This window comes from Anarrhichthys ocellatus, unplaced genomic scaffold (genome assembly GCF_004355925.1).
Source record: "Anarrhichthys ocellatus isolate YVR2014 unplaced genomic scaffold, GSC_Weel_1.0 scaffold30, whole genome shotgun sequence".
Taxonomy (NCBI): Eukaryota; Metazoa; Chordata; class Actinopteri; order Perciformes; family Anarhichadidae; genus Anarrhichthys; species Anarrhichthys ocellatus.
The window spans coordinates 2,127,822-2,153,643 of NW_022280060.1; the positions used below are offsets into that span (position 1 = coordinate 2,127,822).

Consider the following 25,822-nt stretch of genomic DNA (forward strand, 5'->3'; position numbering starts at 1 on the left):
CACACACACACACACACACACACACACACACACACACACACACACACCTCACCCTGCCTGAGAGTCTGCTGCTGCCCGCCCCCCCGCAGAGCTCACCTCCAAGTGTGTGAGGGAAGAAGCCCCATGAAAAGCCGATTGCGTTTTAATAAAGTTTATTATCTGCAGGGAGCTAATCCTCAAGGGTAATCTCCCCCCTCTAGTCCTAAAGGAAAGCTGGATTACTCACTTGCTATAATCCCAATGAAATTGTTAGGATTTAGCTTGCGCTGCACAGCAGATGGCAACAGGCTTTTTCCTTCAACCTTGGGTGCTTTAACCCCCCATTTCTACATGAGACACCCCGGTCCTCCTTGTCTCATGTCCTGGTCGTCTTGGTCAAAACAAAAAACAAAAAGAAAGTTGTTTTTGCCAAACCCGCAATGAATAACATCTGGGAGGTTCTCGAAACATGTTTTGATATCCGAGTCAATACAGACAGGAACGAGGTTTTCCCCTTCTCTGTACATTCATGTTATTTGGTGAAAAGAAAGTGATATAATAAGTAATAACTTCAACTGCCTTAACAAATGACTGTCCTTATCAAAAATAATTTTATTGATTCAGACAGAGGCAAAGAAGCAAACAGAACAACACAGTGTTTTTGAGACGACCATGCCAAGGCTTTACATCATGGACAAAGGCCAAAAACAAATCCTGCTTATTCTAAAACCTCGTCCAGTGTGAACATATGCGACGCTGGCTCCACAACACTTCATAAACAACCAGAGTAGTAGTTGTGTGGACTCAGCAGTGTGATGTAATATTCAATGAAGTGTCATAACGCTCGGTGTCATGGACAGTAAACCACCTCAAAAGGAGCTGAACAACAAAAGGCTGATCCGCTCTCCTCTGGGGAAAGTTAGTGTGGACCTGCTGGTCCAGTCACAGTATTCAACAATATGATCCAACTGTCAGGCCTACAACAAACCCACAACCCATTTATGTCTAAGTATTAAAAGAAATGCAGAAACATTTAATGTAATACTTGATAAATTGACTCAAACAGAAAGACCTCAATGATTGATTTGAGGGAAAACAGTCTGTAATTTAAGATACAACTGATTTGTTTTTAATCAAAGAATAACCTATTTGAGTATTTAATTCAAATGATTCAAATATTTTTACATGTAAAATATAAAAATTCTGACTGAAAAAAACCCAACATTTAGTCATAGTACACAGAAGTAGTTTAGGAGATCTTGGCCCTATTCAGAGATAGAAAAAACAAATTAACAAATATCCCACTGTAAAGCAACAAAAATCCCTTCGTACAAAAAATGCATTAGTTGCATTTACTTCATACAAATTCTAATCAGTCCCATATTAGGTTCCTCCATCCTCCATAAGCGGTCAAACAAAAATCAAAAATGATTATCCTTAACTTCAAACAGAAACCCACTTATAGAAATATACATCTATATTCACAGACTTTCCATAGTTAAGGTTCTGCCTGAAAAGGCCAGATTAGGTGTAACATTAAATAACTGACCTGATGTTCAAAGATTTGGAAGGTAATCTGCAAATTTTCCCTTTCCCCTTCACTCCATTTAGACACAACACATCCACGACATTCAGGGTAAAGCACGCTGTTGCCTACTTTGGCTGTAGGTAACAGTTAAGTGGACCGCCTAAGATCGCCCTAATCTTGACACATCTCCTTACAGTAACCCGAACCTTAGCCTACATGAACCTAACGACCGTTAATCATTGCCGACTACACTTTGGTTTAGGGTAGGGATAGCTTACCCCGCCGTAACCTGAGGCCTCTTTTGAAGAAAAGACACATGACCAGAAGACTCATGGAGGAAAGGAAATAAAGAATGACACACAGGCTGATGTCCACTTTGGAAAATCCAATGCTCAGTACAGACATCAAACGTCCGCTGTGGCTCAACTCTGTCTCCTCAACAAAGCGCTGGCCTGCCAGTTCTCGCTTCTTTCTCTGCTTCCCCACGTCCAGCTCAAAGTCTGCTTCCATAGGCTGCAGGCCCACCATCCCGAGCCCGGCGTCCAGCTGCATGCCGAGCCCAAACACGGGCCCTGGATCCTGCTCCTCCTTCCTCTGCAGGGTGCGTTGTTTGACCCGGCTGGAGACAGCCACCTGCAGCGCCTTGGCCTTGTAGTGCTGGTTGACAAATGAGTCGAGATCCACGATGTCCTCCTGCAGCTCTCGCATCCTCAAGCCCACAATGCTCGGCTTCCTGTGGGCCTGCCGCCGGCCTCGACCCACTTCCATTTCAGGTTTGGCCCAGGGGGTCGTCTCCGATGTCTTATCCTCCATCTCATCTGCTGCAGCTCCTTCCCCACCTTCTTCTTCTTCTTCTTCTTCTTCTTCCTCTTCCTCCTCCTCCTCCTCCTCCTCCTCCTCCTCCTCGTCCTGCACAGTGGATTGTGATGGCAGAGGGTGCGTCATGGAGTCCAAGGCCTCCCTGGCTTTCCTCTTTACACGTACCTGAGCTTCTAAAGCTTGCTGCTGACTCGCATGTTTTTCCTTCTGTTTTGCCAGGATCTGGCTTTCATCTTCGAGGTAGTCTGACAGGACGACGAAAAGAAAGACACAGGGACATCATTTCTAAAGTCATCACCTCTAATCTAGAATCGGATGCTTTACTTATCATCCTCAATTAATCTGAATCAACGGTGAACCTTACTCCGACTCAGAAACTCTCTTTGCTATTCACTCCTTACAGCAGAAAAAAAGTAATATTATATAGTAGTATTAAAAAAAAACTACTGTCCATAAATTAGAGAAGACGTGATATGATTCAGAGAATAAACCCAATTCAATAGAATTGGGCACTCCCAAATTAAGTATGTTGCAGGGTGAAGTAAAACAAACTAAAACTACATTAAACCCACTAAAAATTAGCAAAATATACCGTACAAGGAATCTGGGTGGTTATGGGTAACAGTGGGATTATCTAGGCCCTTTTTATTTGTTTCACCTGCTGAGAACGGGAGTCTTTTACAACACACCCTTTAGCATTATGTTAAACAGAGCAACAACTGAACCATTGACCATATTTGTATTGACTGTTAACACAGGCAGGTTGACAGAAGAAATACACTTCTGTAGTTTGGTAAAACACTTGAATTCATGAGATACGACCGCTTTCGAAAATAAACTATACCTGTGAGGATAGTGCTGGATGAGAAGTAGGACATGAGGAAGGGAAAAACCTGCTCCTGGCTCCACCTGTGCTCCCCGTTTTCCTTCACCGAATGGCAGGCTGGACACATTTCTGGTGAAGGCCACTGGATCTTTCGGAAGTTGGGGTCTTCACTCAAAGCACCTGCAGAGATGAACACAGAAGTAGGGTTAATGTTTCCCACCACAGATAATATGACGCATTGCTTTACATACCTGTAATACTTAAGAACATTGGCTGCCCATACTCTAAAGTACATTTATGAGTGCAGAAGGTCAACTAAAGAGGCCTATTTTCTTCCACTACTACAGCTTTCTCACATTAACACACTAATAAGTACCTCACTATCTTATAGAAGATAGAAAAAATGTTCCATGGATCCAGATTCATTGTCACATCCAGGAATCACACAACATAAAGCATCCAGTCAGCTGCCTTCACCCATTGTTGTTGTTTCTTTTATTCTCCTTGTTGGTGCATTGACTTGAGGATGTAAGTGCTTTGAGGACTGGACGCAATCTGTGTTGAACCCATTTGATCTTGTCACGGTGCTCGTAAAAACTAAGTGCCTATATGCATATATGTATGTATGTGCTTAAGTGTGTATATGTAAATCATCTTTGTGTTTTTGTGTGCACGTAATCTAGGGATTGATATTTGTGTGTGTGTTTGTGAGAGTGTATGACAGGGTCTAACAAATGATCAATGGGCTTCTGGGATGTCCCAGTGGGAGGGGTGGTGAGATAATAGATGTGGCCAAAGTGGACAGCTTCCCCCCCCACACACACACACACACCTCGTTTTCAGGCAGCAGACCTCGGTGCTCTGGACCACCTGTCTTGTCCCTTCACACCCCTTTGAAAGCAAAGTCCAATCTCCAAATTGAACACGAGAGCAACAGAAACCTCAGAGGGGAGCTGCCCTTTTAATGAATTAGAAACTTTCTCCTTAACATGTTTTCTTTCATGTTGCCGCTGTCCACTCAGGCCCCTCGTCACTCACACACACAACATGGCATCCATGCAAAGAGACTGGCAGAGGAACAGGGGTACACACACAAAATACTCATACACAACAGACACACTCTGCACAAATGCCCACAAGGGGGGACACACACACACACACACACACACACAGGGCAGCATCTAGTAATAAATTGCTTGTTGTCACCAACAGGCCATTGTGTGTGTGTGTGTGTGTGTGTGTGTGTGTGTGTGCGCGAAGAAGGGAAAAAAGGGGAGCAGCAGCAGGTCTGTCACTTTACAGCACTGTCAATTTACATCCTCCACCACCTCTGTCCCTCCTCCCTCCTCCGTCTCTCTGCCGCTCAAGATTAATCTCAGTCATATGCATGTGTGTACGTACTCTGCATACAGTACTTTACATAAAGGATACATCAATTTTACTGTGTCCTGGATGGGCTGAAGCCCGTGGGTGCTTTTACACATTTCAGCAGGTGAGAGCAGACGTGCGCACACACACACACACACACACACACACACACACACACACACACACACACACACACACACACACACGATCTCTTTCCTTATTCTAATCAGCTTGCCACGTTTGCGGCCAGGGTGACTTTAGCCATACCAGCCATATTGAGATTGCCACAATGGCCTGTCACGGAGATGTCATCACCGCCGTGCATACATATTCATCAGGTATACATATGTATTGTTCAGCACGTCAAACTAGCTTCCGCAGCACTAATTCTGTAAGTGAGGATCACCTACACCGCACGGCATACCAAGGCATCAAGGCTGCAGGGGAGTGTGCATGATGTCAGGGTTTTTATGCTCATTTAAATAATCAAAAAAAAATAATCTAAACCAGTAAATCTGTTTATTGTATGACAGATCTAACACTTCTACATTTCCAGTTAATCTAAAACCATCAAAAACAGAAAGCTGGCATTGAATGTGTAGTTTAGTTTATTTGACATTATGAGCAAAAGGAGAGTAAATCAGACACGAGTAAAAGGATTTCAGGGATCTACACACTGGAATTTGCAAGCTTACAGAAATATATACAATGATGCAACATTTCATCCTAAAGGTAGCTGAAGTCCCAGCACAACAGAACTTAAAAAGGCAGAGATTGCCATTTTGGCTTTGAATATGACATTGAGATCATTGAGGCTCTGCTGATATAAATAAATAGTATGTACCACACTGAGATGAGGTGCTCTATTGTTCAAGGGTAACCTTCTGAGCTGTTCGGCATGGCATGGCTGACAGCAGAGGTAATAATGCTGCTGGTTAGTTCCAAAAATGGGACTGACTTTGGTATGGTGGTGGTGCGGTTATAAAAAGGTCAGATCTAGTATTCAAGCAGTGCAACAACACGGTAACAGCAAAACAACACAAACAACACAAACCTATATTTCCATCTCAAGCAGATGTAACCGGTCTAGTACGATGAGTCAGGATTCGCAACAACTGATGCGAGTCCTTAACAACTAAATAAGACCAACTTTGATAAAAACAACTGGACAAATAGTAATTAATAAAGTTATATGATTTTTAAAGAGTGATATGGTATTTCTTATTTATCTCTATATTGTTTTAAATTCAAGAATATCATAATCACATTTTAAGGAAATGGAAACTCATGAACCGTTTTGGCACTAGGATGGAAACATTTCAAGAGGACACCCAGTCTAATAAATACTGGTATGGTATTACTATTCTGCATGAAGAAATGCACAAACTCTGTGCTGCATGTGAACACACAGTCATAAAGGCAGCCGGGCCTGCTGCTGTTTTGTCTGTAGAAATGTGAATCAGTCTCAGCCTGTTGACAAGCAGCAACAGGACTGAGCTGCCGCTGGTCTTAATTCTGCTGCTGCGTAGGAGACCGAGGGCCCTGGGGCCTCTTTGTTGCCAGCTAAATTAATTGTTCGGACGCTTTACAAATAGCTGCTCTTTCATGCATGGCTGCTCCTGAAAGGAGGGGCGGGGAGGCCTGCTAAAGAGCTCCACTTTAGGCAAAGGGGAGAGGAGGGGTTGAGTGGATGGAGGAGTGTGCTCTCCTCGGGGAGACGCCGCCGCTTATTGCTACAAACACAGCCAAACCCCCGTCTCCTCCCTCTCTCTCCTTCCGATTCACCCGACTTATCCCCTGTGGACCCCCGACTCACCCTCCACCATGACGAACGCCCACTGCCACACGCCACAACTTGACCCATGCCTGGAAAGGCTGTGTGCGTGTGTGTGTGTTTGGGAGGGGGAGGGAAGGAGGAGGAGCGTGCATGGCTTGTGTCATGGTGTTTGCCACCTGCTGTCACACAATACCTTGGGAATTGTGTGTGCGCTTGTGTGCGGGTATAAAGAGGGCTGGTTCCTGAGGGACCCATCCAGCGAGGATGCTGTGCCATTACTTGTCAAGCGGAGGATATGAGTCCCAGGGGATGATGAGTGGAAAGAGAGAAAAACTGCAACAGAGGTAGAGGAAGCGAGGGAAGACGGATGGGTGAAGGTGGCGGGTTGAGCAGTGTTTAAGTGTCTGGGGAGCAGACACTCGCAGGGACGGGTGTCCTTCTGGCCCCTGCTGTTCAGGGCACAAGCTGTGCCTGAGATAGAAGAGGGGCCAGTCAACACAAACAAAAGATAGTGATTTAACAAAGTGGGCTGTTAATGACAGCCCTGTGCCTAATGAAATCATATGAACACGGACAAGGGAGGAGGGATGCTGAGGAGCTGTTTAACACTCACGAGACTCATGTGCAGAAGTGTAATATGCCGAAACAGCACGGACAAGAATTAGAGAAAACTTTGTACATTCATATGCAGAGCAAAAAAAAAAAAAAAAAAAAAAAAAAGAAGATAAGTCTGTACTGAGGAGAATCTAAAAAGGGGCATTCTGATGCAAAAAAGGAAAGATGAGAAGATTCTCATTTCTGTGTAAAGCTAAACTAAAAGTTAACAAGTGGGTAATATGCTGCGTTTAAATAGATGACCTGGATGGAAATTCTGACTCATAGATTCCAGGTGACAGTGGGAGGAGAGTGGGGTGTGGGAGAGAATCAAAGTAAGGGTGTGAGACGGATGAAACAAGGCAGAGGGGGGGGTCAGGAGAAAATGGGTGAAGCAGACGATACTTGGAGGTCTAAGACGGGGTGACAGCTGGTGTCTGATCTGAGGATCCATCCTTCCTCCTCCCCTCACCCCTCTTAGTCGCATTACAAAAGACCAACTGACCATTAGAGGACACTGGAACTGAAAATCTTCCCCCCAAAATTGAGTAAGGCAATGCTTAAGATCCCACAGTGTGAACAGGCACAGAAAAGAGGGGAGTGGAAAAGACGTGAGGGACAGGGATGGCTTAGCAAACTAATGCGGCATTCCACTACATGGTACAGCACAGCTCGACTCGCTTGAAATTGTTCTTTTCTTGGTTTTCCATTTACAAAATTTGAGGATAGTACCTGGTACTATTTTTGGTATCACCTCATTCAGGGTCCAAGCAAGCAAAGCGATACAACAAAGGTGGAGTTAAAACACTTCAGACCGTTGATTGGTCAGAGAGATTTGCTTGACATTCTTAAATAGCCATGAGAGCAGTGGTCTTCACTTTAAAGACAAATTGAAATTAAAAATCAAACACACATTCTCTCTCTTCCTGTGTTGGTTGTTTAGTTATATTTAGGTATATGCCAAGACCTCCATTCGACAGACGATGGTGCCGACTCTCACCTGCCAGTCTGTTGTTGACGAGATTGTGTCTCGACCAAAGCCACAGCACCGCTGACGACAACGTGTTCACCTCCACCAAGCTCTCGCTCGCCATGATCTCAAAGTGCTCGGCACACGCCCTGCAGCCAAAGAAGCTGTGGACATAGCTTCTCATCGCACTCAGCACCTCCCGGGGATCTGGAAGGGAAATGCCATCTTATGTTGATCACCAGTAATCTGATCAAACTGAAAAATGTGATGCATTATGTAACAACAAAAACAATATCACAGACTCCTTCCTAACACCAACATTGTTCCATGTCCTGATTAAGTTACTTCATATGTTTTTGTGGCAACATCTTAAGTAATATGGAACTAAAAACTGTGGTTAAAGCTGTAATGAAAAACAGCATGTTTAGAAGAGTACGTCAAAATTCAAAATCTCATGGATTACCTCCTCAACAAGCACAATCACCTGCTCTTGTAAAGCTGGTTGTCTCCTTACATTCAAATGTAGTGTTAACTTGCTAATGGCACTGTGGGTCCACAGCTTCCTGGATTCCCACGGTTATGTGGGCCAGGAGTCACAGAGAGCTGGGTTAACCCCATATTCAGATGAATTATCTGTGCGAATGGGATAACCCAATCTGGAGATTAACTACAGTTAACACTGTGTGTGAATGGTGGCCATGCTGTTGTCTCAGGACTTCAACAGTCCACGAACATATTTTCCTGGAGCAGTTTGCTTTTGTTCTCGGCTTAGCAGGACCTTCAGATGCAGCGTACTGACAATGAGAGTGTGTGTGTGTGTGTGTGTGTGAGTGTGCTTGTCATTAAAATAAGGACGGGATTGTGTTCAGACCTTTACCAATGTGTTCACACCTTTAATCTATGCAGCCTGTGTATATGAATGAATGGAGCTTCATGTTATGATCAATACTGTACACTATGTGTGTCTATGCGTCCATTAAGCTGGTGGTCTGTGGGGGGCCAGATGGACGCCCTTTTGGGCCAGTCCATCTGCAGGTCACATGATGGTCCGTAAACCTCGGGATTAACCTCTGTGTGTGTGTGTGTGTGTGTGTGTTGAGGGGAGATTATTGTTCCTGCCAGGAGTGGAGCCTCCGGTCATCTGCCTGTTTTATTAACCACTCACATTCCACTAATCTAACATAATCCCTTTTCACACAATTAGGCTCAATTTTAGCTGTGAAAAAATGACAAAACATAAGAAAAAACTCAAAACTCAAAACACTGTTTGTGTTTCTGTGTGTGATGTTAAAATCAGGTCAGTGCAAAAAAAAAAAAAAAAAAAAAAAAAAAAAAAGCTTTCCACCAAACATTACTGGGCTAATTTGTTTACAAAGCCCTCATCCTCAATCTTCTTGAACTTTCAATGGGCTTTTTCCATTCACAGAAATACAACCTCAGTGTGTGTGTGTGTGTGTGTGTGTGTGTACCTGTGCCTGTGCCTCTTGCGTTCTTGGCCTGGACAGTGAGAACATGGAAGAGAGTCCACATCCCGCAAGGGTAACGTCTAAAGTGGGGTTGTGAACCCTGACAGCCCACCCACCTCACTCCTTCAGGCAAGGCAGTGTCTGGAGACTAAGAGAGAAAGAGAAAGACAAACAGACAAACACAAATTACTGACAACTGGGGAGCAGGAAACCAGGAGAAAAAGCTTCAAGAATCAATCTGGTGACATTCTATATGTTTCCCATGAAAAGACCAAAAACAACAATGAATTAATCCGACTAACAAGTACTATCTGTGTTACCGAAGCCTCAGATTACTTGGTCATCTGTATTATATAGAGCTGCAACTAATGATTATTTTACGGTCAATAAATCTGTTGATTTGTCTCTTGATTAATCAATTAGTTGTTTGCTCTATAAAATATCAGAAAATTGTTAAAAATGTCGATTTCCCAAAGAAGATGAGGTCCTGAAATGTCTTGTTTTGTCCACAACTCCAAGATATTCAGTTAATTGTCATAGAGGAGTAAAGAAACCAGAAAATATTCACATCTAAAAGCTGGAATCAGACTCAAAACGATTATCAAAATCATCATTCATTTAATAGAGGACGTTTGATCGATTAATCGTTGCAGTGTTCATTTGAGTCCATTGCTGACCAAAAACCATTAACGCCACACCGTTTCACTGACGTCTTCTTCTATTATGAGAAACATGACGACACGTACAAGAAGTCCTGGTTGGGAATCTTTAGAACAAATGCATGATTTAATCCTGTTTTAGTAATATTATCTGAAAAACTGTGATTCCCAGTTGTTTCAGGAAATTTTGGCTTTTAAAAAACAATTTGAAGTCTATGTACAGGACCCATTTTTATTAAATCCTCAGTGGGAGTGAATGTCTAAGTGCCATATTGATTAGGGAAGTTGGAAAGTACTGAGAGGAATTCTCATTTTGATGGTTTTGGACCTTTCATGGGATTTGTTGCCAATAAGAAAAATGTAGAATAAACCAGCCTTATCCTTTAAATGAAACTACAAAGTCTCCAGCATCTCCCAACCGGTTCAACTTAATGAAAGCTCTTCCACGTAGTTTTCTTGATCAATAAGAAGTCAATCTCAGGTTAATGGCTCAGCCCTCCACTAATGAACAGAAGCTATCCAGATCTCTAACCACGAGCCACAGTTGAATCCAATAACATATTTTCTCTGACATAAAGTCATTTCTCTCGATGCAATGCATTTCCAGCGCTGGTGTGATTGACAGGGTTACTCACATGTCAATAGTAAAGATTTGGTGTGTGTGTGTGTACAGAGTCCATTTCCTCTCAGTCTATTCATACCTTTCCATCAATTCATTGATCAATTGATTTGCCTGCTAAAAGCTAATGATGTAAGTAAGTGACTCTTTCAATTTGCGAGGGGCGGTACTGGAGGCATGCAGGCTTCATTCCAAAGACAACAGCACATAGATCCTCAGCTGTATGTGCTGGCACGGAGACAAGGACAAAGTACATATTGAGGAATCTGGATATTTTCAAAACACGTTTTTTTTTAATCTACTCACACTGTGGATTTTTATAGAAATTCCCAAGATCACATTTAAACATGTTTTGACTGGATAGGCATCACTTTGGTGCCTTTGAGGTGGTTTTGAACTGATTATGTGCCCAGACTGACAGGTGACCTTGATATCTTGGTGGAACTAAGAGGCTCCTCCGAGACGGACGTCCTCAAATCAGTCTGGGTGCATTTTGTGATGCCCTGCCCTCTGTTCTCCCTGCAGCTGCTCACCTGTCGGGTCCTTTCTTGTCTCCCTTCCTCTCCCTTTAAGATGCCTGTTCAGGCTCAAAAAACAATGCTCTTTTTCTCAATTTGCATTAATGTTCTTCCTCGATGCAGCATGTAATGGACAAATCTCTGAATCCAATGAATACCAAAGATTGAAGATGGACAAAAAAAGTTAGCCAAGAACAATTTGGATGGATAATAAAGAGGCCCAAGTTCATTGCAATATTGACGCATAAGGTGAAAACTTATTGGATATTTATCTCTAGGTCTGTCTTGACTCACCTGAGCTGTGTTATCCAGTATCTCTCTGAGTGCCTCATAGGAAATCTCATCGCCAGTCTGTAGCCGAGAGTTTAGAGACTCCAAAAGGTTCATCACCACTGGACGGCCTGGAAAGTACTGCAGACATAAAACAACAGAACACTCTGGTGTTAACGGTGTGCACTTTAAGACAGAGACAAAACTGTTGATTTTTGAGCAAACGGCATGCAAGAAAGAATGCAATTAACCATTATATTCTTCATAATATCGAAAAGATAATCAAAACAAATAATGTTTTGATTATCTCTTAGATATTAAGTCTATAAAATGTCAGGGAAATTATGAGAAATGCAAATTACATTTTCCCAAAAACCCCAACGTATTCAATTCACCATCATAGAAGACCCAGCATACATTCATATTAAAGAAGATTTCTGTCAATTAAATCATCAATTAATCAACTAACTGTTTTAGCTCTAAGTGCAGGTTTAGTTTATTGAGAAGTAACACAACTCCTGCACACAGTCAGTTACTTATATACACTAATGAATCTTCACTGATAAAGTAGTAGCTCAGAAAATGGAGCAGAAAGTCTGTCTTACAGCACATGGAAATCTAAATGCAAAACACTTTCCAGCACATGAAATGTAGACTGTGCTAATGTTTGTATCTTCTATTTATAAAAGTGTTGTTTCTCATGTGCTAACACCGATGCTCATACTTCTTAACGTTCAGACTCCTTTTACAAAAATAAACTGTTCAAATCAACATCTTCACCTTCGATTAACATAGTTTTTGTCCTTCTAATACACAATGTACCGAGCAGGAATCAGGAATCCTCAACCATGTTTATAAGCTGCACAGAAGTTGTGGTTGCGTGTTTTCCCTGAAAAAGAAACTCACTAAATGTGACAGCAGCCGAAGTTAAGCCTCTTCCTTCATTAAGATCCATTTCCTAAGCCACTAACAACCACTTAACCACCGTCTACTCAGCGCTTCCTCCTGATGTGCATTTACATCCTTTCAAACTAGCACCACCATGGTAACAAGCACAACTGGGAGGAAACATGACACTGTAACTGGCAGAGGTAGGCACATGAAGAGAAAGAGGAAATCCAGCTGATGGGTGTCTGATACCAGTGATGACAGAGTAAAGACAGACACAGACAAACGTGTCTTCACACACACGCTACTGACAATAGAAACAGCTGACGTCTTCAGGGAAGAGCGCTTTAATACATTTCAGCTAAATGTGCTTCCTATTCTTGCTGTAAGCCTCTCATTGGAAAAGTTTATGATAATGGTCCCGTTTCTCAGAAATAGACAGCATAGGGATCAAGCTTTTTCCCCAAGACTTAAACAGGCAAATAGACAACTTCCATGGGAACTTTCATTTAGCTCTGCAACTACAGTATTTTTACTAGCGATTGCTCTGTTTTTTTGATCGATCATTTTATCTATAAAGTCATTAAATAGTTCAAATTCTCGTTATAATACCCCAAAGCTCAAGGTGATGTCTTTTCCTGCCAGACAACAGTCCAAAGCAAAGATTTTTAGTTCACCATCAAATATGACGAAAAAAAGCATCACATCTTCACATCTGATTCAAGCAAAGGTTTGCTTAAAAAAAAAAAAAAAAATGAGTTGGATTGGATTATCAAATACATTTTCTGTCAACCGACCAACATTCACTGACTATTTGTTGCAGTTCTTTGTTTTGAAAGACTGAACAAGATAGAATCATCTCTCAACAATTTCTGTATTCATAGTTCTTGTCAAAGTGCACGCGGACTATAGATTACTACAAAGTTGTGGTGAATCTGAGGGAAAAAAACAAACAAGAAAAACAGAACGCAGATGACAGAGCCAGCTCGCGTCACCCAACATGTGGACCTTTTTTGATTTGCATCACTGAGTCGTTTTTAAATTGGACTCCACCATTTGTTCAACTAAATACGCTTACATACACCGACAATCTCACAAACACACGCACGCCTTTCAGTCAATGGCTCAGCCGTCTATTCATCACCCTCTAACAGGATCTTTGTGTTACACCCTGACCACTTAACCAGACCCCCAGTGATTTGCTTAAACCTCCTTGTCCAAAGCTAAGAGTCCTGCATCCTTCCCTCTGCACCAGAGCACTCTTGACTCCATGCAGCGCCTTTCACCTTTCGTCAACTTGGCCGACAGAAAACTGTGTTGCTGTGCGTAAACAGCTGACATTTAACATACTGGTTAATAATGGGACATTAACGTTTAAACTATACATTAGCAGCTGCGTTACATGACTTAGTAACACAGTCAATCGCAAGGATACTGGTCATTAGAAATAAATAAGACAAAAATATATGTATATTTAATAAATACCTACTGAACATTCATCATCTACTATGATTGCTTTCAATATCGTTTCAACAGCTCTCTCTCTCTGTGTGTGTGTGTGTGTGTGTGTGTGTGGACAAAGGCCTCTGATGTGTGCTCACTGCTGGGAGAGTGATATAACAGGTTTAAGTTTGGAGCTGGGGTCTGGATGCCACCCGGTCAGAAAAGCTCATTAAACAGCCATATGAATTTAACCAGAGAAAACGCAGGTGTTTCCCACTAATAGGTTTAAGTTAGCATCACCAAAGCAACACTATTCATGAGCTATTTGGGTCTGCTGATGGCCTAAAAGCTCAAATAATAGTTATATAATCAGACACTGGTCAGTATCATCTTGCTATGTTTTATCCTTGTACGCCTCTCTTTTTCTTAACCTCCCTCTTGGACTCCCTGGCCTTGATCATTGATGGTGCACAATGTCAGTCAATATGCCAATATATATTTCACCGACATGTTGATGAATTATGTGCCAAAAACAGTGACAGGCATTGAAGGAAGACGGGTTAAGTGACAGCATTCATTTTCAAGCGACGGTGGTAATTTAACAGACTTGCACTAAAAAAAAATGAAATGATAAAATATGTTATACCAAAAATAATGTCTGTTTTTCACATATAAGATTTATTTAAAGAACACTTTTCTCACTCCTGAGAAAACCCCCAGTGATTTGCTTAAACTCACTCTTAGAAACAGTGCAAGTGTTTAGTAATTAATTATGAGAGGCAATATGTTCTTTTTAGAGAATGTATCAACAAGCATCACAGTTGCACAAGAACAACAAATGAAACCCTGCTGGAAACAAGACACTCATCCAATAACATTTGATCAATTAAAAGATCAAATTCATTATTGGGAATACCGAGTGATCAAACTGTAAACCCTCTACATATTATCTCTACCAAATATCTCCCTCTACATTTGTTCTATCCATCTTGAAAACACACACATCATGCCCTCCTCTAACCCTGCATCCCTCCTGCCCCCATACCAGTTGGACCATGACAATCCCCTTCACCCCGGCAATATGTCATCCTGATCCGATTAGTATCAGCAGCACTTGAGAAACCGCAAGCTCCTTGTGGAGAGGGTCCCAAGAGGGAGGCATCTGTTGGCTGCAACAGGGCAGACCAAGCCAGGCGCGGGGCAAAAGACAGGGGTGAAGCTCCTTGATAATAATAATCTCACTTCAATTCACCCGGGGGAGCTGCAGACACGTGCCACAGCAATGCTAACAGCAGCCTCATCTCTACACACATGTACTTGTTTTGTACTGTTACTATGGGGAAAGTACAAAAGAAAACAGTTAAATGAATCCACTTATTTGAGAATTGCTTATTAAAACAGTAATAGGATCCATAATAACATGGACAAATGGCTTTAAGAAAAGCACAGAGCATCTTTAGTAATATAGGTACATTATATTTGAACATTATGTCCCGAGTTTATGCGTGCAAAGAATGAAGCCTGTGTCCCTTTAGTCCAAAGCCCCCCTCTTAATTCTTTGTTTTATTCCCCTGCCCCTCTGTCCCCTCTGGGCTGAAGGGCTTCTTTCAAGAAAAGCAGGATAGAGGTGTAATCCTTAAAAACCTCGCTGTAATGCTCTCATGCTTCCCAAGATCCACTTTTTTAATCCTAATATACATGTAGAGGCTTCATAAATCCGGCTTCGGCCTGACAAGACAGTAAATCTAGTAATATTATGACCGGGTCAAAAAAACAACAACCCCCATGTTTACATGTTTGGGTGGAGACGCAATGATGGGATGATTGTGGAAACAATTCAAGGAATTACAATTCTTGGACAGAACAGAGTCAAATATTTTTTTAGGTCAAGTAAAACCAATGAAGGAGATTAATACATTTCTATTTACACACAGACTGCGTGTCCTCACGATGTACATAAAGATTAGGCGTTTGACTGAATATTTATGTGCAACTATTTACATATTTAAGTAATTTTCAAGCAAAAATGCTTAAAATTAGATGGTTCCAGCTTCTTAACTATTTGCGTTTAGTCAGCCAAAAAAGCAATCTGAAGATGTTCAATTGCCATTTTCCATAATTTTCTGATTTTTTAGAGAATTATTGATCAATTAATCAAATAACTGTCTGTTTAACAATGAAAATATGAATTAGTTGCGGCCCCTACACCTGCATAACGGCAAGACCACACAATATCACCCATGCCAATACACCCCCTAATGTGCGCAAATGCTCTCTCCAGCGATTATCTGGTAAAAATTAAAAAGTGCGTCATGATTGAAGAAATGTGTCACCATCATGAAGTGACGACACTCACACTGGTCGGGACATTGCGAGTCACTTTCACTCTAATCTAATCACGCAGAGTTCAGGTGTCAGATCTTTACATTTTGCATCAGTAATCGAGAAGAGAGATCATTTCTCTATGAATCAACAGTTATTTGAAGATATAACTAAATAGAGAAAAAGACATTCAGGATTCTTTTAAGGTGAAAATACTTTTAATTTTCTCATATTCTGCATCATATGGAACATAATATAGAAATTAACTCATTAAATATGCGTTTGCTTTTCAAAATAAACGAAATCCCCTTCAATTCCGGTAGCACATCTGCAGTACGTGCTCGTCTTACATGAACTGTTCCTAACACGCTGACTGACTGAAAGGATTTGGCCTGTTTGAAGCGAGATCACTCAGTCAAATGACAATACGGACTGTCACAAGTCGCGGTCAGCTGCAACAATGACGGCCTCCTCAGCAACACAAAGCCCTGCTGAGCGGCTGGTCCATCATGGTGGGGGGACAGGGTAAAAATACCACTGGGACCTGCTGCTATTGACTAAACAAACTGGAGCTAATGCTCTAACCCCCCCCCACACACACGCACTGATACACACACGCTGCTATAACGCCTCCCTAGAGAGGGAGATATAATCACAGAGATTGGTGGCAGACTCGGGCTGTGAGACAGCCTGGTGCGTAGCCAAAAGGGACAGGGCTAGCAGGTCAGGCCTCATCATCACAACATGTTTGCCTGGCTGGCACACTTCAGCGAGGAAAAGAGGGAACGAGGCAGAAGGGGATCGCTAACGGGAAAAGATGGATTGAACATGGTTGTTTTGGTGAACCTCAGAGGACTGGCACGTTCACAATTATCTAAAGAGATGCCTGTGTGAAACCACACAGGAAAACTGCATGAGGAGGAAGAGGAAGAGTGGTGGCTGTGTTTGTGTAAAGCCTCTGGGCAGCGAGTGGGTGGCAGCCACGCTTCAATCCCCCTGGGAGCAAACATGAAGAGGGTCAACAATACCCGAGAGAGCGTTTGTGCTCTCGTCAATGGCATCCACTTCTGCTGCCAATAATGTGTGTAAGTGTGTGTGTTGTGTGTGGTGAAAAGCAGTACATCAAACAAAACAATTAATTGGGTAAATTAGCTAAATGATCGAATGGATCGAAAGGAATAAAAAAAAAAAAAAACATGTTCTTAAAAGGGGGACTTGAGCTAAATGCTGCAAAAACAACAGCTCAACTCTACAATGTGATCAAACATTCTCCTGTCTCACTCTCCATCTGGTGGTGACCTGCTGTAACTACACATTTGTAAAACGAGCTCGTCTTTTTTGTTTTCTGAATAATTTCCAGACAATTCCCTGATTTGTTTTAATAGAAACCAATCAGTTTAAAACTGATGTCATGTCCCTATGAATACAAAAGGTGTTGTCATAGTTTACAGTGAACAATACTCTGTCCCCTGGTGACGAGGACCGCTAAGAAAATGTACGAGCAGCTTATTTTGAGTTTTTCTCAAAGAAAAAACAATGAAATAATCAAATACAGCATGTTTGTACGGCAAGTTTTATTTATTCTAATCAGATATTTTACCTGGATTTTGTGTTAATGATGTGGTTAACCAATTTTCACCAGTTTTCCATCTTTCTAATATTTAAAACAAACACTGAAAATCTAAATATTATAGAATAATGAGCTGTATATCATTTGGTTTTCACATTTCGTGTGTCTTGTGTGTGTGTGCTATATGTGTGTACGCAGCGGTCTCTCTATTAAGTTTACCTTTGCCAGGACAGAGATGTACTTCTTGAGAGAAGTCAGGGCCTCTCCTTTGATGACAGTGTGAGCAGCCAGCTCCACACGCAGGGAGTAGTGCAGCGTGGACTCCAGGTCGGCCATGTACACCCTGGACCTGGACACACAATCACACACCTCATGTCAACAAGTCATAAGTTTGAGCAGACAGAGCAGCATGTATCGTTCATACCTGTTGAAGGGTTTCCAGGGCTCTTGTGTGTTCTTGGTGAGGACGTCTACGGTGACCGGTTGAGGCTTCCCCGACCGCGCCACTCCCGGCAGCCTCTGGAGGGCGTAAGAGTAGAAAGTACGAGCCTCAATGTTGCTGAGGGAGAGAAGGACAGGTGAGACTGACCCTTAGGTCACTCAACATAAACTTCATGCACAAAAGTATGCGGACACACCCCTCTCTTGCTTTCAACATGATGATCATCCCATGCACAAAGAGAGCTCCATCAAGACATGTTTCTCCGGTTTGCTGTGAAAGAATTTAAACCATCCAACACCTTTGAAGCGCGAACTAAAACGCCGACTGCAAGTCAGACCTTATCACCCAAAATCAGTGGTCGAGCACACTAATGCTCTTATGGCTGAATGGGAGCAAATCTCTGCAGCCAGGTTTCAAAATATTGTATAAAAGCTTTCATGGAGAAGTGGAAGCTGTTACAGCAGATTCTTAATGCCCATCATTTTGGAATGAAATATTAGACAATCACATATAGGTGTACGGTTTGGCTGTTCACACACTTCTGGCCATATAGTTTACATGTACACCAGTTTGTACAGCCATGTAAAAACGCATTTTTTTAATTTATTTATTTTTTCTCTTGACCTTTTGTTTCAGCAGTCCACTGCTATAAAAAGTTTTATTTCCTGTATTTATTTTTGTGGCCATATATTTTACACACTTACGGGAACGCATTTAAATACTGAACAGATGGTGCCAGAGTAGCGTGGAGCTGAGAGAGAGATCGCTGATCATTTAGCCATGTGATAACCCTGCAACCGCAGCCATTAATGTGCTCCCTCTCTCTCACATCCTCCTCTCATTTGCTTTCTCCTCTTGTCAGGGTCTCTCTCTCTCTCACAGAGAGAGAGAGAGAGAGAGAGAGAGAGAGAGAGAGAGAGAGAGAGAGAGAGAGAGAGAGAGAGAGAGAGAGAGAGAGAGAGAACAGGATGGTAATAAGGAGGATGGATACTCTGTGCCCACGCTCACTCACACCAGCCAGGGACTCAATTACACCTGCGTGTCTGGTGGGAGTGTACAGATGTGGAGGGAGAGCCATTCATCCAGCGATCCCCAGGGCCGGCGGGCAGGAAGGCATCAGGGTGGGCTGGGAGGGAATGCATTCACCTGGGACCAGCACACATTACATGCATGACGGATGTGAGACGCCCCTGCACACACACACAAACAAACACACACACACACACACACACACACACACACACACACGCGCAGACAGGCACACTCCGCTCTCCCAGGATCAATCAGACATTCAGTGATGATGGGAGGCCATCTGTCGCCGGGTGCGGCTGGGGCTTGTTTGGCAGGTGAAGCCAGAAAAGCAATGGCATTGTTTTCATGCAAGAAATTAAAAAACCTCCCCTCTGTACAGTGATGGAGATGAGGGGGGCTGGAAGGGGAGAGATGAGAGGGGGGGTGAATAAATAAATCAGCAATAAATCATTTCCTTTTTGCATTTGTCAACTAAAAAGAGTCCTCTTTGCATGCCAAGTTATTGAAACAGCCAAACAAAGAGGGAGAAACAGCAGATGAATTTGCAGGGTGAGGAATGATCAGCGCTGCTTTATGATGGTGAATAATGGGAACGATTTTGATGCTCTGATCCCATTAAGAGGCCAGATGTTTAAAAGTATTCTCATGAATAGGGTTCAGATAATGAGCACACGATGAAGGTTTACGGCAGAAAGCAAAGTCGTGGCGTGAAGAACAATAGGAACCAAAGGGAAATAAACACGGTGTTGGTGGATTTCAGATCCAGCCAAATGGAAATTACTGTAAAAAGTTTGAGATGCTATCAAGATATGTATAAAATGATCAATACGTACAGAACATACAAGATGTATATAAAAGCAGCTCATGCTCGACACCTTTCCCACATCACATCCACCCAAATGAAATCTGTTCCAGCATCTCTTTGGCTCACTGGTGTATCTATTTTGAATTCTTCTAATGAGGATGGGGAAATATTATTTCTTGAACCTACATCAAGTGATGACCTTTCTTCAGGTTAAAGTTACTGTTGAAAATCTAGTAGTTAAAGCTCTGGGTTCCATTTATAAATGCAGCCTTTTGCACTGACAAATCATGTGGATAGAAAACACATTCAGAATGGTAACAAGGTTTTTTTACAGTTTCAACAAAGAACTGTCTTGCACTTCACAGACAACCATAGGCAAATATGGACGTTCTTAGGTCCTGCTGAGTGCATCGTTACATCCTGTAGGAGGTGGCGCTTGTTGTTGTTGTTGAGCCCATTACAGTTTGACACAACCACAATCTGGCCTCCTCTATTTGCATGTTTACATAGAGGGTTTGTCTGCTTTAGGGCTGTCACAAGACAGTTATTGTGGAAAGAACCAACCATCTGTTTTAAAGTATCTAATGTAAATAAAAAGTTGAACAAGTAAGGCATATCCATGGTTACAGATGTTTAGGTTATGTGTCCTAAAGTTTTCTGGTTTATTATAATATGCTTTACACTGAAGGGCTGGAAACAATCTTAATTATCCCGTCTTTGTAATTTGTCTATGAGAGACCTACCAGACACTGGGTGTGTTTGTAAAAGCCTTCATGAACCGGTGTAAAAAAAATCCTTATTATCATTCGGGATACATGATACATATATAATGAAACGCAGAAAACAATATATTATCATCATCATCTACACAATGCATTATATCTATTTGTGCATGCTGATAAACAATTGTCAGGAAGATAATACTCCAATTATAAATTGCACAGCACTCTGTAGTGCAGTGGGAGTTAAAGACTGCACAGATACTCACACTTGGAGTCTGGTGAAGTTGCCTTCAGGAGAGTAAAGGTAGCAGGAGGGAAACTCAGTCACTCCCAGTTTGGTTACCAGACCTTCCTCAGTGCTCAGGACTCTCCGCACCGCGACATTCTCAAACTGCAACAGGTCCAGGGTTACCTGAAGAACAGAGAACACACAGAGAGTTTTAAAAAAAGATTTGAATCATGTTAAATTTCAACATGACACCCATGTGATGTCCAATCATTTCAACAGCTTATTTTGACCACAAATTGTGTCTTATTGGCTGAAGTTAGACATACATAGTTGGAGAGAAACTTTATGCACGTCTCTTCTGCTGCCCGGAAAAAAAAATGATATTCTAGAGGAGAAAGAAACACACAGCTCAGGTTGATGGAAACATGAGCCGTTACCTCTCGGCCGATGTAGGATTTAGTGTTCTCAAAGATCAGGGCCAGGTGTTGAACGTTGTTGGTCTCAAAGAAGCTGTCGATCTCCGCTTGGCTGGTGAGAGAGAGAGATGAGCAGACAAAACGTAAGATTGGAATCCCAGGTACGAGTTATGCTAAGCCGGGAAGAAACGGCAAACATCACCGATAAATCTTCGGGATCAGCTACTGATCAAAAAGAAGGATTGAAGTAAGTCCAGGATTTTATAGACGTATTTCATCATAAAGAAAGAAAAAAGGGAAAATTCTGACATTAAATTGAGAAGACTTTATTTAATTTGGGTAGGAGTTTTACAAATGTTTGAGTAGCCTTTGATGTCCTTCATCCCCAACAAGACTATTTTTTTCTGAACGCCATCCACGCCTACAATCATAAACATTAAAACTACATTTATATCTGGTTTCAATTATGTTATTACCACAACATAATTACATACTTCATACGTAAACACTTGAGAAAAGCTGTGAAGCAGGAAAGCACAAGGGTTCAAATCCACTTATTTTCTTTGTAAAAAAAGAAAAAGGGGGAAGAAGAAAACCTCATGACTCTGTGACGAGCTATGCTACTTTCCCTTTAAACCTAAAAAGAGAAATGAACTTGACTTCCTGCACTACCATGGTAATAAACTGGGTGTAATGCCTGTGTGTGAATACATACACACAACACAAGGCAGTATGTGGGCAGAGCAGGGAGGCCAAGTAGAGAAGATCTAAAGAAGACCTTTCTTCTTAGTGGAAACATTTGATCCCTCATTCTGCCACTAATAAAAAACAGTGCAGCAGCCAATGATGACATAGAATAAAATGATGCAACATGATGAAGATATGATCCTACAGCAAGACAGCGATCACAAGACTGCAACAAAGGATAGAAGAAATAATGTACGTAGGTAAATATGGAAATAGAATTCACAAAACTGTGGGAAAACAGCAGTTCAGCACATAGAAGTGTGAGATAGGAGGGTGTTGGATAGAATATGGGACTTGTTTGCATTAAATCCTTCCTCACAATGCATGGAACTAGTTTTTAAAAAATATTATCATTTGCAGCTTTCTTATAGACCACACATTTGCAAAAACATTACTAACATATTGTAAAATATAGTTACACATATTTTCTTCATCAAAATAAACCAGAAGTGCATGTCATCAGTAGCGAGGACAGATTAATAAGTGAGTGATTGACAGATGGATTAACATTTGAAAATTGGGTATGCGAGTGTGTGCATGTGTGTGTTTACCTTGTGGGCTCCAGTGGGGGGCAGGCGGGGGGCCACGGCTCCTCATGGTTTTCCAGTTTGTCTATGATCTTGTGACGGAGGACCCGGACATCATGAGTAGAAGCTGGAGGTCAAAGGGCATCAAGAGAACATTATACTCAGTTGTTGATTATCATTCACTCATGACGACCTGAGCATGTAAAACTACTGCAAACGGCAGCTTCTCTATGAAACAATTGTGTTTTTCACTGGCTCGAGTTGCTTGTGTGTGCGTAGTAGTACCTTTAAAAGCCTGTCCTTTAGAATCAGCCTTGGAATAAGCATGGAAGAACTGCAAAGTGAAAGAGACAGAAGGTTCAGGTTACGGAGGAAGTCAGTGAAGGGAAAGAGAGAAGTGAGATCAGATGAGACGGCCATGAGAGAAGCAAAGCGATGTTGTGTAATGTTCGGTGGGGGGTGGGGGGGGCGAGGGCTGCTTTTCCCTCTGCCCGCCTTGACCCCTAAATCCTTCCTGGTTAAAATGAGTCACAGATGTTTAAGCTCCATTGTGTGTTCGAACAGAGGGAGCTCTTTGACTCATTGGCTCTTGCTGGATGACAGATAGGAGAGATTCTGAAACACACACACTACTGCTGACTAATCCGGTACACTACGAATACTAATGCAGATGTTTGAGGTTTCTGCAGTGTTCATGCATAAGTTCTCTCCACTGGGGCTAGACTGTTGCATCTATAGTATCCAAGTATCGAAGTAATAAAAACACACTAATGCATAGAGTATGGTTGCTTAAGGATGAAAAGTAAAACTCTTGAATTGACTCTGGTTTATCAAATACCTTTGTAAAGTTCCTGTGAATACATCTTTTGTTTCCACACATGCGTCGGCACATTATGCTCTACATGCTAATCAAAATCAAACATAGCATGCGAGTGTCGAATAAAGGCAGCTGCCAGGCATGTTCGAGGAAAACTGTGAACATTCCTGAATTCATGGTCACTTTCAGAACATGTACTGGAGTTGAATGGAAGTGAAGGGACTAGAAATAGTTTTTGTGTGACGTCTGGTGTGCTACTGCAAAATAGAGACCAGCGGAAAAATAGGTGGAGTTGTTTCTGATGTATTCTTTTATTCAAGTCATGCAGTGAAGGAAAAAAAAAAAAAAATGTATGTAGAATAAGGTCTGTTAAAAGTTTTCCTTCAAGCGCACCTGCTTCTCTCTCTTTTTTTAATTAAGGAAAAACAAACAGTCCCTCATCAAATTAGGGCTACAACTTGTTTTTTTAAAATTTATCTTATCAATTAGTTTGCCAGTATGTGGGCCTGTGTAAACAGTTTACATTCCGTATAATGTAATATATTAGTTTATATTCTGTAGAATACCTTGATAGTGGGATACTCTCTGATGCCGTAGGCAGTGCAGACCTTCCTGTTCTCTTCTGCAGCACAGTCCACAGCTGCCAGGTCCACAGCTGGCTTCCACTCTGAAGAACAGACATGAAATAGAGCCACAGTAAATATTTAGTTTACCGTCTATTGCACCCCTACGGTCTGCTGACACTGGATGGGGTCCTGTGTTGTCCTCCTGCCAATGTGTATTTCAGTATATAAATACCTAAAATGTCCATACGGTCAAGAAAAAAACCTATATAGAGTATTCACATGACTATGTATTTGTGAAAGAGGGCAACGCAAACTCATTACACAAAGACACACTGGTGGGCCCCAAGCAGACAGTTTATATCTCGTTATCAACATGTAATGTGTATAATGTAGCCGACAGACACCCACAGATTGAGGGTGCCAGTGACATCATCTGCATGTAATCCTAATTTCTCCTGCATTCTCCTCAAATATCAGATGGATGACCCCACTAATTCCAAAGCAAAAGCATTTGACAGCATGCCAAGACACCAGTTGCCATTGTTGACTGTGTGTGTGTGTGTGTGTGTGTGTGTGCGTGTGTGTGTGTGCGTGTGTGAGAGAGAAACGGAAACACACCATGACTGTGTCAGGCCTCCTGCCACCGTTATAAAAACGATATCATCCCAATTATATTTCTTATCATGGCTCTGTGATATTTGTTCGGCTCATGAGCTACAATGACAAACTCAGTAGGGAGGATGTAATGGACAGCCAGTGTAAAAAAAGAAGACAGTCATTAGATCACATGCTCTAATTAACAGATATAAGCAACAGCTTGGTGCTCTCACTGTGCACGTGCACATGCACATGAGAAACAATACAGGGAGATGTAACCAAGCTGTGAGACTTTTTGCTGGTTTGTCATGTGGATAAAACGAGCTGTGGAAGTGTTTACAAAAACAATGAAGAGTGAAATAGGATCACAACGATTCTACTGGAAGAATACTAATCAAATCTCATTGCAAACAGCTGCAGCTACGTGACTTGCAGCAGATCCGCATACCAACCTTTAATGTCTCTCGCCAGACTTGTGTAAACCGGAGAAAAGGCAATGCAGTGTCCGCACCACGAAGCGTAAAATTCCGCAAATACAGCTGCTGTGGAGTTGATCAAAACCGACTCCACGTTCTCCGGACTCAACAAGATGACTTGATCAGAAGCGGTATACAGTCCAGCCTCCGTGGGGGAAGGGAAAAGCAGACAGAAACATAACCAAACTGCGGATGTTGTAATCTTTCTGGCATATGTGCGTATTTCTCCGGTAAACCGAGACGTGGCACAGCCGACGCGCCGCGCCATATTCCCCCGTCCGAGTTGCAAACGCACCAAGTTTTCAACCTCCATGTCTCAAAACTTGACACAACTTTTCTCCCTCACTTTTCGTGTTGGTCAGCGGGCTTCATGGTTCCTCCCCCGAGTCCTTTTAAAAACACACCTCAAGTAACTAACACACCCGCTCCACAGTCACTCGTGTCGCTATTTGACGTCTGACGTGAAGATGAAACCTTGATACCAGGAAATTCATACAGGAAATAACCTTTAATGACTATTAATAGTAATTAGACTTGCATTGTTTTGCATTACGCATACATGGCCAATAAAGCTGATTCTGATTATATGTTTATTATTGACATTCACAATGAGTTAAATAAACAAATAACTTAATTCAAGGACAACTTTTTGTTTGGGGTTTCTAAAAGGTATCGCACGACCTTCCTCAGTGGATGGAGTTATCTTCTTGACAACAGGTGTGTGTGTGTGTGTGTGTGTCAAAATAAAAGCTTTTAGTTTAGTAAAATCACAATTGTTGGCCTTATAAATTACTTGTAGATGAAAAAGAATTAATCGTGTCTCTTAATTT

General features: G+C 42.0%; 1 protein-coding gene across 2 annotated transcripts; it reads right to left on the bottom strand.

The window, feature by feature from the left end:
- Nucleotides 1-1,380: 1,380 nt before the first annotated feature.
- On the bottom strand, nucleotides 1,381-25,415 carry qsox1 (quiescin Q6 sulfhydryl oxidase 1). 2 transcript variants are annotated; one of them, XM_031864059.1, is made up of 13 exons: nucleotides 24,969-25,415; nucleotides 23,920-24,020; nucleotides 22,822-22,870; nucleotides 22,561-22,663; nucleotides 21,284-21,374; nucleotides 20,884-21,029; nucleotides 18,041-18,175; nucleotides 17,836-17,965; nucleotides 11,418-11,534; nucleotides 9,331-9,475; nucleotides 7,892-8,068; nucleotides 3,171-3,332; nucleotides 1,381-2,571 (listed from the first exon to the last, which is right to left on the bottom strand). In XM_031864059.1, the coding sequence occupies exons 1-13, from the start codon at nucleotides 25,303-25,305 to the stop codon at nucleotides 1,766-1,768; spliced, it is 2,499 nt and encodes an 832-aa protein (XP_031719919.1). In that variant the 5' UTR covers nucleotides 25,306-25,415; the 3' UTR covers nucleotides 1,381-1,765. The 2 variants fall into 2 exon arrangements, with proteins under 2 accessions (XP_031719919.1, XP_031719920.1); XM_031864060.1 differs by lacking the exons at nucleotides 18,041-18,175; nucleotides 20,884-21,029 and having other exon boundaries at nucleotides 17,836-17,964; nucleotides 21,302-21,374.
- Between the last annotated feature and the right edge of the window lie 407 nt (nucleotides 25,416-25,822).

Bases quoted from the DNA above. Each gene is read 5' to 3' on its own strand.
- qsox1 (XM_031864059.1), bottom strand. From the start codon at position 25,305: ATGGAGGTTGAAAACTTGGTGCGTTTGCAACTCGGACGGGGGAATATG. The intron at 9,476-11,417 runs GTGAGTCAAGAC...TTTCTCTCTTAG, and splicing joins TACTGGATAACACAGCTCAG to TCTCCAGACACTGCCTTGCC. The intron at 8,069-9,330 runs GTACACACACAC...TTTCCCTTCCAG, and splicing joins CGCAAGAGGCACAGGCACAG to ATCCCCGGGAGGTGCTGAGT.